Source organism: Botryllus schlosseri, chromosome 1 (genome assembly GCF_051294905.1).
Source record: "Botryllus schlosseri isolate E-star chromosome 1, Bs_hap1, whole genome shotgun sequence".
Taxonomy (NCBI): Eukaryota; Metazoa; Chordata; class Ascidiacea; order Stolidobranchia; family Styelidae; genus Botryllus; species Botryllus schlosseri.
Genome location: NC_137236.1, coordinates 31,350,671 through 31,366,379, shown reverse-complemented (window position 1 = coordinate 31,366,379; position 15,709 = coordinate 31,350,671). Strand labels below are relative to the sequence as shown.

The 15,709-nt window shown below is 41.0% G+C and overlaps 2 protein-coding genes and 1 long non-coding RNA gene across 4 annotated transcripts in view; all 3 read left to right on the top strand.

Annotated features, from left to right (window-relative positions):
* The window catches only part of LOC145447292 (uncharacterized), a 272,585-nt gene that overhangs the window by 117,932 nt on the left and 138,944 nt on the right, over positions 1-15,709 (top strand). The window lies entirely within an intron of this gene.
* On the top strand, positions 428-3,761 carry LOC145447601 (uncharacterized). Its single transcript, XR_013917654.1, has 3 exons — positions 428-570; positions 2,442-2,532; positions 3,582-3,761. It is a non-coding gene; the product is annotated as an uncharacterized LOC145447601 (long non-coding RNA).
* The window catches only part of LOC145438050 (modular serine protease-like), an 85,839-nt gene continuing 84,206 nt past the window's right edge, over positions 14,077-15,709 (top strand). The window contains exon 1 of the mRNA XM_080315426.1: positions 14,077-14,195. Within this exon, the coding sequence (XP_080171552.1) occupies positions 14,077-14,195 (119 nt within the window). The remainder of the gene's footprint in view (positions 14,196-15,709) is intronic.

Below are 15,709 nucleotides of genomic sequence, written 5' to 3'. Positions count from 1 at the left end.
GTTACAAATCAAGTACGACATCTCACCATATAAAATAGTCGTTTATATTATTTTTACCTTCTAAGACAAAGCAATACACAATGCACTATGTACGGTGTGACGAAACGAATTAGTGCGATGTTCCAACCTAACATTCACCTCGCCCCATGAAATAATATTTATCCCTTGATGTTCGATCTTGATCTTTCAGTTGTTTCTTTTAAGAAACTTTTTCTTGCAATTACGCGATTGCCTTTTCAGTCGTACTTTACCGCAAAGGCGCGCTGAGAACAGCAACAATCGTGATCAACTAAAGCGAAAGCGTGCGGCGTATGCACGCATATTACCTTCGACAAGTTTTGCGATCGCGGGCCACGAGTTGTACAACCCCGAACTATGCTATGACAGCACATGGTGGTGAAAATGATATGCTTTTCTTCAACAGCGATGGATCAGATGAACTTTATTGGACTGTCAATGCCAACTATAGCGATGATACGACTGTATGCCGCAGAGGGAAGGATTCATTTACTCCGAGGCTCTGCATATTGCCATCTCAGCTGCGTGCACAAGAGAACGAGCTTTGTGATGGTGAGTCTGATCATATGTTTACTATTGCCGCGATGCATGAGTGACATACGATATCTTGATATAACCCTACCGAAGATGTAGGCCAACAGGTTTGTGGCAATCGTATAATGAATAATAATATGATGACTTCTAAACGGACGTTCGCCATATGTATAAATCACTTTGAATGATTTGGAATTCATGTAATGTACTTCGGGGAGATTATGAAAAATTTATAAAGAGAATCAGATCTATTTGATTCCAATGTTTATATGGGATTTGTAGTTGTATGGGTAAATTCGAATGGGGTGTAGTCAGGATCCGTTCGCGGGTTGTTTCTTATTCATGGTTTTGAAACATATATCATCATTTTACATCACGATGAAAATGTGTTAGTAATACCGAGATTTCGACTTATAGCACGGCTCATTAACGTGCTACGCATTTGCATAAGAACACCACTTACAAGGGATAGTGTGAACGTGAGCTTTGTGTGAACCTCAGAAATTTGGATGTTCGATTTCACAAACGAACCCTGGTAGGTTCTGCACCGGGAACCCGTTTCATCTATCACAATTTTTCACTTCATCCAACATTCTTTTTCAAATTATTTGCATTTTTAAATTCTCTCTATGGCGCTTGCAGCATGAAAAGAAATTCAGCACCAAACTACCCTGCACTTGGCCAATTTCAAAATTTGTATTTGCTTTGTTAGAAAACTTTTCTCAAAATGTTCATCTTCCCGCTTGTGAATATTTAGTTACTCTCTGCATTGGAGTTGGTCCGCAATCACACAACATCAAGAATGAGACATACTTCGTGGGGTATCCACCAAAGCACCAATAGGTTGGGGTTCCAAGTCCGTCTAGAGAATCCCATACGACGTGTTGGGGGTTTATCTTTGCTCCTCCTCGTCATATGATCCGCGTAGGCGTTGTCATAAAAAAGCCTAGAAATGGAACGTGCCTTCTGCATGCTGTTAAATATGGACTCATGTTAAAGAATGTCGGCCTGGTTTAGGAACAATGTAGTCGAAAGACACCATGAATATCACAAACAACAATACTAGTTCAGCGCAGATCGTCGTAAAGTTAATCAGCGAATTGTGCTTATTCAATCAATTAGTGACATCAACGAAATTGATGTATAATATGTTCAACCAAAAAAAAAAACGGAAAAAGCGTACAGAATCTACTTTGATTTAATATATTTATTGTATCAGGAATTACAACAACCCGGCCGATGGGGGTGTTGGGCAATGTACAACTTTTTTTTGACGTAATATCCGTCGGTATAGAAACCAGATTGTCACTCTGATCAATATCAATTAATAGCAATAGTTTGACGCCTATACATTGTCAGGTGTGGTCCTGATTGTTCAGGCGTAAGCTTACATTGCCTTGCGAGTCCTCGGCAAAATTGTTGGCAAAGGGAAGGAAGATATTGATTTTATCGTATTATTATTTCAGTAGTTGATACATTTGGTGATGACTAAAAGTCACCATGTACTTGAGTACTTTGGCAGAATGTGGTCTGAGTCGCCGCTAGGTATCGTGTACTGTCCATACGGAAGTGTAGCGTTGAAAAATTAATATGACGCCACGTGACGTCATAGGTTAATGTTCTCGTTCGCGTTCACATGGAACCATTCAAAAAGGTTCACGTTCTAATGAACCAGACCCTTTCGGAGGTTCGCACCTTCCCTGTACCACTTACGTTTACATCTTGCTCTTGTGATCGAATTAACCACAAACGTTCCAAAAAATTATTAGTTCGAAATATATTAAGGCTGCATTGCCGATGTACGGCATCCATTTCGTACTTGCATTTGATGCAACTACGTAAGATCGCGCAGGTGGGGGATTTCATCAATGCTGTGTATATTTCTTCAGGTTCGACGTGTCGATACCACGAATTTCCATGTGCGGACGGATCGCAGTGCGTGCCAAAGGCTTTCTTTTGCGACGGGATAAAGAACTGTCAGTGGGTATATCAATCATTAGTCTAATTTGCACGACTTCGACCAAGTGAGTGATTGCTCGCAGCAAATATACTCCGGTGGGCAAGCTTGTGCTTCTGGTAAAGTTCATAAATTCACTCTCAGAAAATTATTAATCGAGTCATTACATCCCGTGTATACCTATCCATACTTTGCAACGGAAGTAATGCGACACGTAGCTATTAGCGGACACATATAGCATATTCAAGTCTCACGTGACTTTCGCTGCGAGATTTTTATACGTTTGCAACCCTAAAACGAAACTTAGGTTTCAGTATTATAACTGTTACCGACAGCACAGATGCAAAAAGAGAGTAATTTGTTAACCAGTCGATCGGTTTGCTATGCGCAACCAGTTACGTGATCAAAGTCGCACGAAGCCCATTTGGCTCATCGATATGCCTGAATCGATCAAGTACTGTGAATATAATATTTCATACGGACTTTCCATAACTATAGTCGTGTCGAAGTTTTCTTATTGTCGTGAATGATGTTCGATAAATTAAGTCCCAAGAAGGCACTGTAGTTCAACAATGATACCGTACCCGAAACCAGGACGCAGAACACAGCCACTCGCGATCAAAACAACTGCCGTTTCCAAGCATGAACATGATTGGCGCAGAAAAGGCATGGTATGTAGGGTATGCACGGTACTTCAACCAAATGATAACACGAAGCACAGAGCCACCATATACTGTGGCAGCACCGCACGCGGGAGAAACTAAAGTACTTTCTCTCTCTCTCTCTCTCTGTCTGATCAAGCTATGCCATGCCCGGATCGATCACGATATATAAAGATACGGTCTATTCTGCTTACGAAGCCGTGGTCTGAATGCGAAAAATTGGCAAAAATCTCTTTATCAGACATACAAGTCATGCGCCGCAGCAACAACAACAACTGAATTATATTTCTAAATGTAGAATTAATATGAATTCATGACAACTATAAAACACCACCAATGCCGTTCTGGCTACGTCATAATATACGAAAGTGGCGTATCAATATTTTTTCTATTTTTCTTTAATCGTTCAGAGACGGCTCAGACGAGCTATATCGCGACAGCAGCGTTTCAAACAACACAGATAACATCATATGTCGCAAAGACAATCGACTTTGCGAAGTCACAACTCAGTTTACAGAAGATAAAGAAGGATTTTGCAAAAGTAAGGGATAAAGATTTTTGCTGTCGTTCAATCTCAAGTTTGCGCCCCTATTACATCATATCATGCTTACAAATTGTCTTCGACTGTCCACGCAGTTCCCATGTTATGGATAGACAAGATTGCGTAATGGTAGAGCGTCCGACTTCTTGATCGGTAGGTCGTTGATTCGATCCCCGGCCGGGTAAGACCAAAAATCTGGTTAGTAATACTCACAAGAATACAGGAATAGCATGGCGGGTATGCATATGCATTATGCACACTTATTGTGTGTGTTTGTATCATGAGTTCGTGCATATGTCGCAAAAACATCGAGGACAAAATATACAACGTCCTATTCCTATGACTTGCGTTAGCAATTGAACGACTACATAATTAAAACCCGCATAGAAGTAGACTCGAGTCATTGATGCATATATTCCAGGTCCGCGCTGTTCTAAAGACACCTTTGCTTGCTTCGATGGATCTGAGTGTGTGATGAACGCGGAATTTTGCGATGGAAAAGCCGATTGCCGGTAGGCGTTTCCTCGTAATAGCGTCATTATTTTGCCAAGCCCTATGTCGTTATTCTGAATGCGAGCGATGTTACCCTCTAGTGGACATTTTGCGAGATTATGGAGCAACAAAATCAAATGTATCGAATCGTAGACGAAAATGTTAGGAGGTTATAGATGGGCAATAGGGTGGTCCTTAGAAAACGAATTTTGGAAAGTTGTTGGTCTGACCCTGCCAAAATGTTACTTTTGACTACAAAAATAAACTGTGTGACATTTAATTGATTTCCATTAATGTTTGGAGGTGGCTCAATGGATCCGAAATTCTATCCATTTGCAGTGTAAAGCACATATAGTCACTTCTGTAGCTGCTCTCTGACCAACGTTTAAGCCTGGATTCCTGGATTCCGGCTGGGATGTCAATATGACTTATAGCAATTGCCGTTGCCCAGTTAGGCCAGTTTCAGAGTGTTAGGGAGCTTTTTCGCGTTGGTCAGCAAAAACTACAAATGCAAATTGCAGTTGCTCCTTGTCCTTTGTGATATGGCCAGAAAACTCCTCAACTAATGCAATAGAATATTAAGCCTTGTAGCTGGTGACAACCAATGTGCTGATAAAAGTTTCTGCGGCAATGAAACTAGGTTGCTTTTTCCTCTGAGAATCCTGATGTTCAAGAAAAACATCTGAAAGACTCGAGTTTCTTAAAATAATTGTCAATTTCTTCGTCGTGAAGTTGAATAAAGTCTTCTATCGAACGTTTTTCAAGGTAATAATTTCACGCTCTTTATTAGTTAATAGTAGAATCATCTCCGAAGAAATTAAATATTAGCTAGACCCACAGTTTCCATTCATTTTGCACGGGGATGGCAAACCAATCCCAAATGACACTGGAATGGAGACTGTTGACTGACTGCCTATGCTAGTGACAATACTGGACAATCACAGCTACTACTCAGTCCCGAAGTTACCATCTAGGACAGGGGTTCTCAACCCGCGGCCCGCAGACTATTATTTTGCGGCCCGCGACATCTTTCATTATGAACGCAATTACTACTGGAACGGTATTGTTATGGAAGATCGATGTGTCATATTTTTCGAAGAACAGTTGTTGTAACGAATCGTGGAAGCTTAAAATGATACCACGATAGTTTCTTCTGAAGTTATACATATAACCTGATCTTAGAGAAAATGTTGCTCGGTGTCAAAAGCCCAGCAATTCATATTTCCATGCATTATTAATATTGACGACGACGTTACAGATGCATCGTTCAAAATTGCTTGAAGTATCGCTAAACCCAAGAATCTGCTAGGGAATATGTGACTTCAATAAAACTTTAACGTACTGTGCGAATATTCGCTGTTTCTGGAATTTAGCAGCAATGCCAACAAATTTCGAGGCTACAGTTGTCTGATTCAACCGTCACCAGAAGAGTAACAGCAATGTCAGTCGATCTTTTATCGCATGTTCTGAAACACGTTGCTTTGTAGACTACTTTAGCCTAGCATTGGACGAATCCACCGACTTCACACACATTGCATAGCTAATTATCCGGGTGCATTTTATCAGACTGGACATATTTCAGGAGGAAATGTTGACGGTGAAAATGTGGGGAGGGTGCCAGTAAAAACATCAATCTGGCAAACCTGACTTCTGTAACTATTGGTGCAGGGCTCCAGCCATGAAAAGAAAGGAGAAGGGTTGATCGGTTTGCTCAGAAGTGACCCCCGAACGCCAGACTTCTCATATCACTGAGAGCCTAAACTGATAATGGCCTCTGTAACCAAGAAGTTGCCGTAATTTTATAGTTGCTCGCTCACGCATTGAAACAGAGAGTTCGGTTCTCTGGTTGAAGGATCTGAAGTGGCATATACCGACTTAGCAGCGAATGCAATGCACGCTCCACGAAGGGATTTACTTGCGCCGCTGGAAGATAGATATTCTCACAAAAAACAGCAACTGCAAACTTATGAACGTTGTCCATTGATGCTTTAGAATGCATAAAAATGTACTAAATGCCCATATAAGACTGGTAATAGGCTACAGTAGCCTAAATTTAATAGTAGCTCACAAATACGTGGTGATAATGTTCTGCGGCCCGCAGGGTCTTTTGCTGGTAAAATGCGACCCGTTATACGAGGGAATTTGAGAACCCCTGATCTAGGATATGAAACGCATATGCTGAGGCTATCTTTTCTATTCTGAAAGACGGGGATTTAAAGAAAAAGATCTAGAAGATATGTTTCGATGCCGATCGGCGCTTAAAAACCTGCATTCTTTTAGAGCAGATGCTTGGTCTGTGTCAGTCTTTTCGGAAGCCCTGGTAACTTCATCTGCTCCTGATGTTCGCTTGTTCAAGTGCTTCAAAAGAAGATGACGTCATATTGACCATACTACATTTGAAGACTCGACAACTGATCATTATACATTAGGGTTGTCCAAAATTTGGAAAATCTCAAAAAGTCTCCGTGATTGTGTCTCATTCTATAGATTATTGATAAAAAAAAACAATTAGCCTGAAAGAAGCTTACAGGAAAGCCGTTAAGATTTCGGTCAAAGCGTTTGAAAGTAGCTGCTTAAGAATGGGCGTGCCACTGACCATAGAACGGCGAGAAGACTGGTAATCAAATAACCACGGCTCTTGATTGGCTAATCGGCTATGCTTCAATGACCACGGCAGCAGCAGCTTGCTGATCAGGTGTTCAAGAAGTCTGCTACCGGCGGGGATTCTGAGTGCGCATTGTTAGTAGTTTGGCAGGTGATGATTTAAGATTAATTCAGGACATGTTGAGGTACGAAATACATGATGAACAAACAACACCTGCTTCACAGAAGCTTTTACAGCATGACTGCTTCATTGTGAAGGAAACGGCTGAAGCCTACATGTCGTGTTTTCATCGAGAGAAAGCAATGGCGCTTATGCAAGTGTTGAGCGAATTCACCGTTTCAGTACGGATCCACCATCAGTAAATACAAATATATAAAGCTTAACAATGACACTATACTTTGTGTGATCTTATTGGATCCAAGTTGTAGTATATAAAGAAGTATTGAAGGTTCTACGGATCGACTGAATCGGCCGGTTATGCTTGGCAGTTATACTTACAGCAAATTGAATTCACTTATAAGACTTGAAGAAGTCCTTAATGATGCTGCAGAAAAGAGGTTTAAGGTAAGCAAGGCTATGCTGGATATGATATCCAAACTATGCTGGATACTATATGTAGCATATTCTGTGCTTTTCTTTACACCTCTTTTCTGCGGGATCAATAAGGACTTTGACATACCATATCCAGCCCAGCCTGTACGAGTGTGCGTACATTACCACCTCTTTTCTGCGTTATCATTAAGGACTTTAACAACGCCTACAAGTGCATTCAATTTGTTGTAAGCATCTGATAAGGACCAACCATAACCGGCTGATTCCGCCGATCCCTAGAGCATTCAAAACGTCACCTATATACTACAGCTTCAGCCCAATAAGATCACACAACGTATAGTGTCATTGTTAAGCTTTGTATATTTGTATTCACTGATAGTGGATCCGTACTGAAACGGTGAATTCGCTCAACACTTGCATAAGCGCCTTTGCTTTCTCTCGATGAAAACACGACATGGTTTCCGTCTGCGGGGTTGATTGGCGTGTTGTTGTTTGATGACGATCTGGACAAGGGCACCAAGGATAAGATAGTTGCTGCTATCAAAGAGACGGAAGTGTAACAATAACTAATAGAGTGTGTAAATATTAAATTCAGACACACTCCAGAGAATACTTACATCGACGAAGAATACAACACTTATTTTAAGACAATTTGAGACTTTCGATGGTTTTCTTGAATATCCGGCAGCTCAGTATAAGGGGCAGTCTAGTTTTATTGCTGCAAAAATCTTCACACTCACATTGTCTGTCTCCAGCGACCACACAGAACGTCCAACACAATGATCGAGGGTGTTTATGCCCATCTCACGAAAAACGAGTAGCAGCTGCAGTTTGCATTTGGGCTTGTTGCTGACCTCCGCAAAAATGTGCCCAAACACCCTCAAGCAGAGCTTACTTGACAAAATAAAATGATATTGGTCATCATGGCACTCTGCCAATGATCAGCTAATACCCAGACGAGGTAATCCAGGCTTTCATGCATTGACTCAATAGCCACTATGAAGTGACCATACGTGTGCAATACCAAATATGGGTAGAATTTCGGATCCATTGAGCCACCTCTAAACATTAATGAATATCACTAAAATTTTACACAGGATAATTTTCAACCAAACGGAACATTTTAAGAGAGTCAGACCACCAACTTTCCAAAATTCGTTTTTGAGGATCACCCTGGTGGGCAATATACAGGCCTGTTTATTTAAAAATAACAAAAATAGCTTAGTTTTGGATGTTTTAAAATTTTTTTTTGAAGAATCTCCAAAAATAAGAAATGAAGGTGTTTTGAGCCCTATTACTACTGAAAAACTCCACCAAAAGTATGTTATTATCCTGTATTCCAGTCCTCCAACACATAGATATCATCAGTGATCTTGATCTAACTTTCCAATACATTCTTCACAAATTTAGTCTTTGGCCTGAAGAATGCCTTCTAAAGAATATCAATCATTGCGAGACGCCCCGCCGAGACCCTCCTCCCACTTGATTTTCGAGATATCGGCCTCGAACGTCGCAATTGTGGTAAACATCGAGGTTAGGGGTCCAAAAATGAAGGAATGTCCAATTCTTCAAACTCTCCAATCTTCCAAGCCTTTGCTCCTGACAAGCGCTCGTCAGTAATGCGCTTGAAACCTCTGATCCTCCACGAAGTTGCGTGCCTCATTGAACTTGACAGGCCAACACCCTCTGACCAGAAAACCTTCCTTGTGGCGGTCCTCTTTGTCCCAGTACTCGCCCGGACACAGAGCTCGAAGGCGTTCGACAAGGCGCATGAGCTCCTGCTGCTCCATGATCAGAACGTCAAGACCATGAAGCTTCGTGACGGTGGTGCTCAGCTCTGTGAGACCGTGACCATGCGATCGAGAGAGATCAGCTGGATTCACCACTGCAGCGAAGGTGCACACTCCGGACTGTTCTCATCCATAACCTAAAGGAGTTTGGTACGGTTTCCAATCAACCAAGAGGCCACCCTCTTCATTGACAATAAACGAGCGACAACAAACTTGGGGCGCGCACTTCCCATCTACTGGATCAAGTTGCGTTGCCGTCTGAAGCATCAGCAGATCAGTCCCGTCATCGTGTGGACGAAGTGATCGTGACAGAGGTGGCGGTGTATGATTTCGCCGTTCCCTTTGCCTCACTCAAGCTGCCTTCCCGTCTTCTCTATGTGTCGCACTGTGAAACTTGGAGTACAAAGGTGGAGGGGAGGAAGGGCAAGGTCAGCAGAAACGTGAAGTGGAGTGAGCGGAAGTAGTTTTAGCGTTTCGGTGACCCCTCCCTCACATACATGCTGTTTATGTGTGTTTTCATGAGTTTTCTGGTCGTTTACATCGCTCTGACTTGTTTATTTTACCGAAAAACTTGAGAAAACATCATCCAAAAAAATCTCATTTTTGGATGTTTTCAAATCTTATTTTTGGAGAATCTCCAAAAATAAAACCCATTATCCAAAAATAAACAAGCCTGGCAATACATGAAAAGTGTTTGGGCATGTATTTTCAGTTTCTTGTGAAGTTAAATTTTCGACCGATGAACGTTCATGCATAATGAACAAGTTACTATGCGTTTCACTTTATGAAATACATATTTCATCGCGAAAGATTTGAACTCCAAACTGGGCCTAAGTATGTTGATTCAATCTCTAATAAAAGTAATTTGAGTGGATCCTTAAACCACTCAACACTACACATAATTAAGTGCAGCATAGTATCAGCATTTCTGATTCAAATTTGTAGAATTGAAGCCATACACGAACAAAACAATTAGGGCAGTGGTTCTCAAACTGGGAGGCCTGAAAGCATCCGGAAGGTTTTTAATGATCCAAATTCCCAGCGATTATATACAACTGACCAAATAATTTATAGCAATCCAAATTCTTCATACAAACAAATAATACGAATTAAATAACATCAAAGCCAAGTAGAACCCTAACTACAATAATTCAAGCCAAACTATAATATGCGACCGATATCATGTAGTGCGCCACGTGATGTGAAAGGTTCGTGGTGCCAATGCCAATACCATCATTCATGCGTCATAAAGAATCATTGGTCCGTAGCGAAAGTGGTATTCTGCGACAACATATACCACGAATAATATGCCTCTTGAATATATAGCAACAAGGAATCGAATCGAAGTGACTTGCAACGTCTCGGTAGCAACTCGTCCGAGTATTCTAAATTTGGACACATTTTCTTGAATACCAATCTTAAGAAGCGCATTTTAGACCGCGCAATAGTCCTCAATTGAATCAATCTTGCGCAGCACCTGTTGTTTATCTCTCGAATAAGTGCCAAGTTTGAATGGCTTGTCACACGCGCCATTGATTCATTATTAGCTTATGGTCCAGTGCGTATGAGAGAAGCTTAAGTGAGGTAATAGAAGGGATTCGACACCTATATCGTGCTACCTGCATTTGATTTTTTGACAAAATATTCCACTGAAGAACTTTTTGCGCTCAGCGCAATTTACTTCCAGTCGTATTATTTCTTTGTGTATTGTCAATTTCATAATTGAGAAGTTTCGCAACAATCTTCCATGCCATAAACTAGCGTTGGAATTGCGAACATTCGGGTTGCTCTTTTTAATAGTTTTTCGGATATGACGGTACGGGGCAGGGACTTTTTCACTATCGTCAAGGGGCGTGTCTAAAGAAGTTTAAAAACGCGCTGCATTAGAGTGATACAAGTGGATGAAAGCTACTTGAATGCCTCATAAAAGTTGATTTTCTTCTTTGCAAATATCCCAGGATTGTTAGGAGCGATAAATACAGGTCGAGCTGAATAAGTGAACGATGAGTTACAAAATCTTGTCCCTGCCCTGCTTTTAAATTTTGTGGAGCATGGTGATTCCTTGGGATTGGTATAACACCTTTACCTCAATACATAGAATGCCTTCAATTTATTGATGATAGACATTATGGAGCATATTATTGCATTCGAAAGTCACCTGTCCTCACATCATCCGAAACAAAGATAACTCAATTCACGATTGATGGAGGCGATGGAGAAAATTCCATACGGAAGTGGTTGGCAAATGTCATTTTGTTGTTTGGTTACATCAGTGGTTCCCAACGTGGGGATATCGTCCCTAGTGGTCGATTTTGAGAAACAAGTGGGTGAGAAAAGGGGCGACTGGAGGAGGGAGAAAAGGAGCGAATATAGTAGAACTTCCTACAAGTTATATTTAATTACCGCGGCCAAAAAAATGCACGTGAAGATAGTTTATTATGCATATGACACAAAAGTTGACTATACAAAAGGACAACTCAACGAAAAGTAGACGCGGAAACCGGTTTTCCGAGCAGCTACTTGGAAAAATGACATTTTTTAGTCAATTCACCAGCGAACAGAGTTAGGTGACTAAATTTCCCTTGTATATGTCCTCTTTTTCGGATCTGTACATATTGGGGGGGGGGGGAGGGGGATAAAAATATGTGTCGAGCTTGATGAGCGGGCGATGAGTCGAAAAAGGTTGGGAACCACTGGCTTACAGTGCAGTCACGCGACTAAACTTTTTCGGGTTTTTCTGTCGCTGTAGTTTCAAGGATTAGGATCTTGGTCATTTTCTTTACAAATTACTGCAGGCAATCCAGACATCGTCAATTGAATGCATGATTCTCATTTAGAGACAAATCGGACGAGCCGCCGTTGAGATACAGTAACATCAGTTACGATCCCAATACCAAGTTTTGCCACGGAGGAGGACATGATTCCTACTATCGATATCAACCACCGGTCGTAACATGGATTTGCGTACTAGAACCTAGTCTCGAACCATATCAGAACAGCTTATGTTTCGGTGAGAGTAGGCCTACTGATATGGAATCTGGCCGTATGCAAAACTGTTGTTCCTAATCGACGCTTCCGGGAACTCGAGGAGCTCGCTGAGTCAGTTTTTCAGAGGTTTCCTGGAGGTCACAGTCTCAATCCTACGTATGAATTGTGATGACACGACCGTCATTGTGTTTCAGACATGCCTGAAGGGAGAGTCATGCTTTTATCAAACCTTTGCATCTTATCTCTAAAAGGGCATGCGTGTGACAGAGTCTGGGTACTGCCATTGGTAATTCACAAAAATTAAATCTGACACTGTCAAAAGGGACCACATTTCGGATTAAGGGTTACGAACGAGTTACTATAAAACTTCATAAGATACGTTTCAATTCCAATGACATATCTTACTAAAGTCACCAAACGCATCATGATTACTGATCTTGATTGAAACATGTAGCCTCTATATGATCATGCCGACAGGGGCGTGGAAAGAAAGGCAAAAGCGCTTTCCAACAATACTCCAATCGGAAAATTCAAATAAAATAGCGAAAATTGTATACAACAATCCATATTATTTCTATTTTTACAGCGGACTTAAGAATACAGCATCTATCAATCTAATCAAATATAGGCCTACACAAAAGTTACGTATGTACTTTTGTTCATGCATGAATGAATGTAGTCTGAACAATTAATGAGCTCAATTGCTACTACTATCTACACCAGTGGTCGGGAACCTATGGCTCGCGAGCCATATATGGCACTTTTGGGTAATAGATATGGCTCTCTGCCAAATATTTATTTTTGTACTGAATTGATCAATATTGCAGCGATTTTTCTGTAAATTTTCATCACGGTCGGAATAATTAATCTCGTGGCATTATAAACATGTCTTTGAGAGATAAAGACAATGCCGTCTTCAGGTTTAGGGGCTTGGACCCCATCTTTTCAAAATCATCAGATTTAAGTGACTGTCACGCCGGCCGCCAATATCACTCGCGAATTTTATGTACCCGACTCTAAGTCTTGCATTATGCGATACGTTGAATAATCAAAGAGCATAGCAGACATGGCAACGCCCATTTCAAAACGCAATTTTCAAATACACGTTGTCTTTCTGATCTAAGGCGCGAAATGAACTGTTGTGGATGTGACATTCACAATTACAAACTCGAATTACAAACAACGCCATAGCTATCCACGTTCTTGATTCGTAAGTATATAGCTCTGTGTCATAGCCTACCGGCGATAAAATATATGCATGTAGCGCAACGCTATATTACCGCCGAATGCTTTGAGAATTGGGAAGTCCATAAGTATTTAGAATTTCGGAATCAGTGTGACAGTCACATTCGAATAATATCAATTATACCAAATTCTAAGCTACTTACTTTGAATTGCGTTATCAGTGGTGAGGCTTGGCCCGTCTGGGCCTTACATCTCGTTTCGAGCTTTATTTTCGAACAATAAATACCCGTTTCTACAGAGAAAATATGGCGCACAGGAGAAATCCCATGTAGTGGGTTCGAATTAGTGCTACCATGACGTCACGAATTTTCAATTGTGACGTAACAATTGATTGACATGTAAAAAATAGGGCAAATATGGCTCTTCGGACAAAAAAGGTCCCCGACCACTGATCTACACTTTTTGAAAAAGTAATATTACCACCATCATATTTTCAAACGGCTCAATGTAAACATGATGTCAATCCGTTTAGGAAAATACTTAGTCCTCAACAATTGTCGATATGTGACATGACGAATCGGTGATATCAGTGGTTCGTGTTCACGGTCGTCTTCATAATCAACGTTTTGTCATGGCGTTCACACCGACCAGAACTTTACAAGGGTTAGCACCATGCTTAACGCTTATACAGGCGATTCTGCTGTGAGGCGTGGCCCATATCTTGGTATAATAATTTTGTGACTGTAGACAATATGATAACCACCAAAAAACATGTTATAGGATCGACCTGCGGCTATGCGGAATTCGCGTGCTCGGATGGTTCTCAGTGTCTATCAAATTCCATGTTCTGCGACGGGATTGTACAATGCAAGTGCGTGTCCGTACCGCATAGCAGAATCTTTGTAGATAAGGTTACCATATGTCCTCATTTAGGAGTATTTGTCCTCCTTTTTGAGGTTTTTGAAAATGTCCTCCGAGGACGCCCAAATGTCCTCCATTTTGAGATTTTGTCCTCTTATTTGAGAATTTTCGTAAACATAGGGTAAAATTCGACTAAGATACAGTAAATCAGCACTGAAGTAACGCTCCGGAAGCTATTTCGCGAACTGAGCCGTAGAGTTGACCTTTTTTGTAGTCAACCAACGGATAATGTGAAAGAAAAACCGTATTTGGGAAGCTCAGCTGGAAAGTTGACTCTTTTTTTGTTTTTGTCAACCGACTACGAAGTGGGAAAAATTTACCATTTTTTCAAGATTTACCTCCGGTATTCTAAGTTTGAAAATTTGGAAAAAGTGTCCTCCTTTCCCGAATCCAAAATATGGTAATCCTAACTATAGAGGGATTTCAATGCTACCCTACTTCAGTGTTGAAAGGGATGGATTAACTTTTGCGATGTCATGAATTGACGTACGAATAATATTGAACTGCTATTGACTAGGAAATAAATTTTTCAGTCAGTATTCAAGTCATCAAGTATTCTACTTTTCGAAGCCGCATGATCAATAGATAATAAAAATTTATTTGCTAAATTCTGTTTCCGTCGAATTCACCAGCAGCGACATCTCAGACAAAACATGCTCGACATGCCGTAATTCCTCACTTTGTAATGATCGTATACAAATCATGCATGAACAGAAGGTGAGACTTTTGACGAGCTTTAATCTTGAGACCGGCCTGTGGTAGGGTTTAGGTAAAATAATTACTATGCAATGAAAACAAATTACAGCTATGATTAGATCGAAAATAGAATACTTCGTTGGGATGGTCCCTGTCGTTAACTGACTATCGCGTCGACATATCTAACTAAAGCTTAATTGAAGTAGATGTAACCAAGGTGGTTTAGGCAACATACAACAGAACACAACATACAGCGGAACAGAAAAGGTTAGAATGACAAGACAATGGAGACAATGTAACGTGCAAAAGAAGCAATCAAGGAAAGCAATGATTGCCTAATTACGGATCACCTCATTCTCCCCCCCCCCCTCCCCCCTTATTTTGTAACTTCTCATATCAACAATGTCAAAAAACTCAACTGATAACAATATCACCATACCGATCCGGTTGGCGCCGAACTCTAGTTGAAAGCCTAAGCTCAGCATCCATATTTCCACTTGAATCATCTGGTGCATCATATGAATAGTTGGATTCACGAGGCTGTTCGTTAGAGGACTTCACCTCACCATTGGAACATTCGCGACTTTGCTCGTGGCAATCGACTGGAAGGTTCAGCTTGTTGCTTTTCCTGGATAATCGAAGGGGCTTCTTCAGCAGGAAACGGGCCAGATCCTTGAGCGAGACGTTTGACTCGCGACAGTTAGGAAAATGGACACGTGCGGAAGTGCGGTTGGCTTCAAGAAGTTCGACTTCGGAACATAGTTCGTC